This window comes from Bombus pascuorum, chromosome 2 (assembly GCF_905332965.1).
Source record: "Bombus pascuorum chromosome 2, iyBomPasc1.1, whole genome shotgun sequence".
Lineage (NCBI taxonomy): Eukaryota > Metazoa > Arthropoda > Insecta > Hymenoptera > Apidae > Bombus > Bombus pascuorum.
The window spans coordinates 12,179,106-12,182,083 of NC_083489.1; the positions used below are offsets into that span (position 1 = coordinate 12,179,106).

Sequence of the window (2,978 nt, forward strand, 5' to 3'; positions counted from 1 at the left end):
AAAGTTGTATGTTGAAGAGTCGAGGAGAGAAACCGTCGACGATACGATTCGTTTGCGATTCTTGTGAATTAAAATTCGGAACAGCCGTATATTCTAGTCTTAATGTAAAATAAAACTCTACTTTAGGAGAACCGTATTTATCGGAATTTTATTCAAATGAAACATTAGCTAGTGATTAGCTGGTGTTTCCCCTGTATGGAAAACAAGTGTATAAGTTTGAAGCTTTAATGATTTCGATGTAAGAATACTCAGAGGATCCAGGAAGAGTTCTGTGATATTTTCACCAACAAAGCTGTAAAAGATTACCCATACTATCAATATACAATCCCCATATCTGAACGCAAACTCGTATTGTATAATCTTTTATTATCCAATTGACATGTACTTATTGTTCATCCCTAGCAAGTTCGGATAAACGAAGTTTCACTGCCTAAAGATAGTGCAATAAAAGTATATCTATTGATACGTAGTGTCTATTTATTCGTTCGAATATTACACGACGAAACTGAATCAAAGTACACTTATTACTTGATAGAATGATTGACACGAGCAATAGATCCTGTAATACGATCAGTGAGCTACACGATTTAGACAGAGGTGATGAACGACAGGTGACGCTCCGAGACGCGAGCGGTTCCATTCGGCGTCGATCATCATGGGGATGTCGATCGACAAGCCGAGCGTTGTCTGACAACGCGCCGAGAGATTGTCACCGTTAACGATGCACACACGCACGTAGTGTACGAACCGACTTTCCTGATCGATTAATCTTGATCATGGATCGGTCGTCGATCGGTTATGGCGCCATCTCGATCGCTGTTTGCCGATGATCGACTACGACTCAGACTATGATCACGACTTCTACTCTGTCTGCTTTGGTTCTCTTCGTTGCTCTCCTTCTCGCACATGCACACGTTATCTGGCTCTTGTGGCTCCATTGGATCGTTCCTCAGAACGTCCACGTTCCTGCTTCTCTTGGTACACCTGCATCTGGTGCAACCAATTCGCCTGGCCCTCATAGCGGTGCCACGTCTTCTTCGTCTTGAGCGACGACGACGACTACGACGACTTCTCCTACGCCTGCCTCTGCTACGTCGACGTCCTCGGCGTCTACTACGTCGTCGTCTGCTGCTTCGTCGTCGTCTGCTTCTTCGTCTTCCGTACCTTTCGGTTGGCGCCAGGTTCGACGCGAGCTGCGGCTCGACTTCCGTGTTCAAGAAGTAGTGGCCCTGCGTCTTCTTCAGGATACCGCAATCCAACCCACGTTTTAACGCTGCTTGCATCTGGCAAATGATTCCATCTTGTTAGCAACATATACATCATTTACAATAAGATGATAGAGTCTGATTTTGTTTCTTAGTCACAGATTGCTGGAGACATTGACTGCCAAGTGAGATTACCGTATGGATTATGATGAAATTTTCATCATTATTAGTCTGCGGAGAATCGAATTGAGTAAACATGAGCAAAGTGCATGTGCGTGATATGCGCAAAGATACGGAAGTACTCATTACCATAGATATGACCTTTAACATTCATAAAAATACCAATTTGCATAAACACCTGCAGGCATATCATTATCAATGTTGTTTGATTTACATTTATCACAGTGATAGGAAATAAAAGATATTTTTACTCGATGATATTACTCTTATTTTAATCCTTCTAAAGATATTAGTAATACTAGTCTTCGGTGATCAGCATGATGACCAACGAGTTAACAAAGTGTGGCATCTAAAGAAACGTATATTTTTCAAAAATACCTGTCTTTGCACGGTCGTCTCGGGGACGCTGCACTGTGACATGATGTAATTCATGATCTCCTTCGACGTGGAGCCGTGAGCCTCTCGTAGATTTCTAATGGCATTGACCACCCTGGCCGACATTTTTGGCGCCTGTTTCCCCATTTTCCAATTGTTTCTCTCGTTTACCCGAACGAATCTTTAACGCACTGACTCCTCGGGTCAGTTTGAAGGAACCTCCAGTCTCAAAACTAATAATTTGCATTTGATCTTCACGTTGAATTTTGACAATCGCTCTATTAGTGTTCTTGAACTAGGATTTTAATATCACGAGAAAATTTGAAGAAGTTATGCCAAAATCATCGTGACCCTGAATCGATTTGCGTCTCGGAGGCGATCCGGGAACTAATTGACGACACTGTTTATTCTGGTATCCGCGTTTCGATATTGTCAGGCGTCGCCACGGTTTTCGCTCGAAAACGATCGCACTCGCTACTAACGTCATACGATGTAACGAAAAATTGTCACACTTGCCAGAAAATGGCATTTATATAATTTTTGTAAAAAAAGAGAACTCGTTCCGTGGTGGTTTGTAGCTGGACGAGTACGAAGATTAGCTTATCACGGGCTTATCTCGTCTACAGGATGACCGGGAAAGTGGAGCTGTTTGACGCGAGGATACAAGGATTTCCCAAGTACGCCGCTGTTAAATCGAATTACATGGCTGAAATAATAAGGAAAGAGAAATGGAATCGTAAAGATAGCGACCTGCCAAACGAACGTCTATAAGCATAGTACGCCTTCGCTAACGTTAAACAGTTGGATAATTCCTCTCTTAGTATCTCTCGATAGGTATCTCTTTTCTGTAGATTCTTTGCTTCCATTTCAAGCGTATCCTTGGACTTTTCATCGTTTTACGTTAGATTCCACTAGGAATGACGTGTCGATTAATTAATTGAAAAGTTGATTCGAGTATACATTATTGCTACAATATAACGGGAGTGATAATAATTTAAAGCAGTCGAGCCTATCTCGTATCTGACTCGATTGCGCTTTATCTCAAAGTATAAGAATTCCGTTTTAGATTCGTCTTGTTCTAATGCCACGTTACTTGATCATCGCACTTCCGTTTCATCGATTAGCGGTCGCGCTTTCTAACTATTAATCTCAAGGTTTCTTATTACAAATTTATTAATGACGCAGGAAGAGGTAAGATATAACGTCAAATGTTAATCC

The 2,978-nt window shown here is 41.7% G+C and overlaps 1 protein-coding gene across 1 annotated transcript; it reads right to left on the reverse strand.

The window, feature by feature from the left end:
- Window positions 1–248: 248 nt before the first annotated feature.
- LOC132916323 (histone H5-like) lies at window positions 249–2,383 on the reverse strand. The gene is made up of 2 exons (XM_060976226.1): window positions 1,764–2,383; window positions 249–1,283 (listed from the first exon to the last, which is right to left on the reverse strand). Exons 1-2 carry the CDS (start codon window positions 1,905–1,907, stop codon window positions 765–767), a joined length of 663 nt encoding a protein of 220 aa, XP_060832209.1. The 5' UTR covers window positions 1,908–2,383; the 3' UTR covers window positions 249–764.
- Window positions 2,384–2,978: the final 595 nt, after the last annotated feature.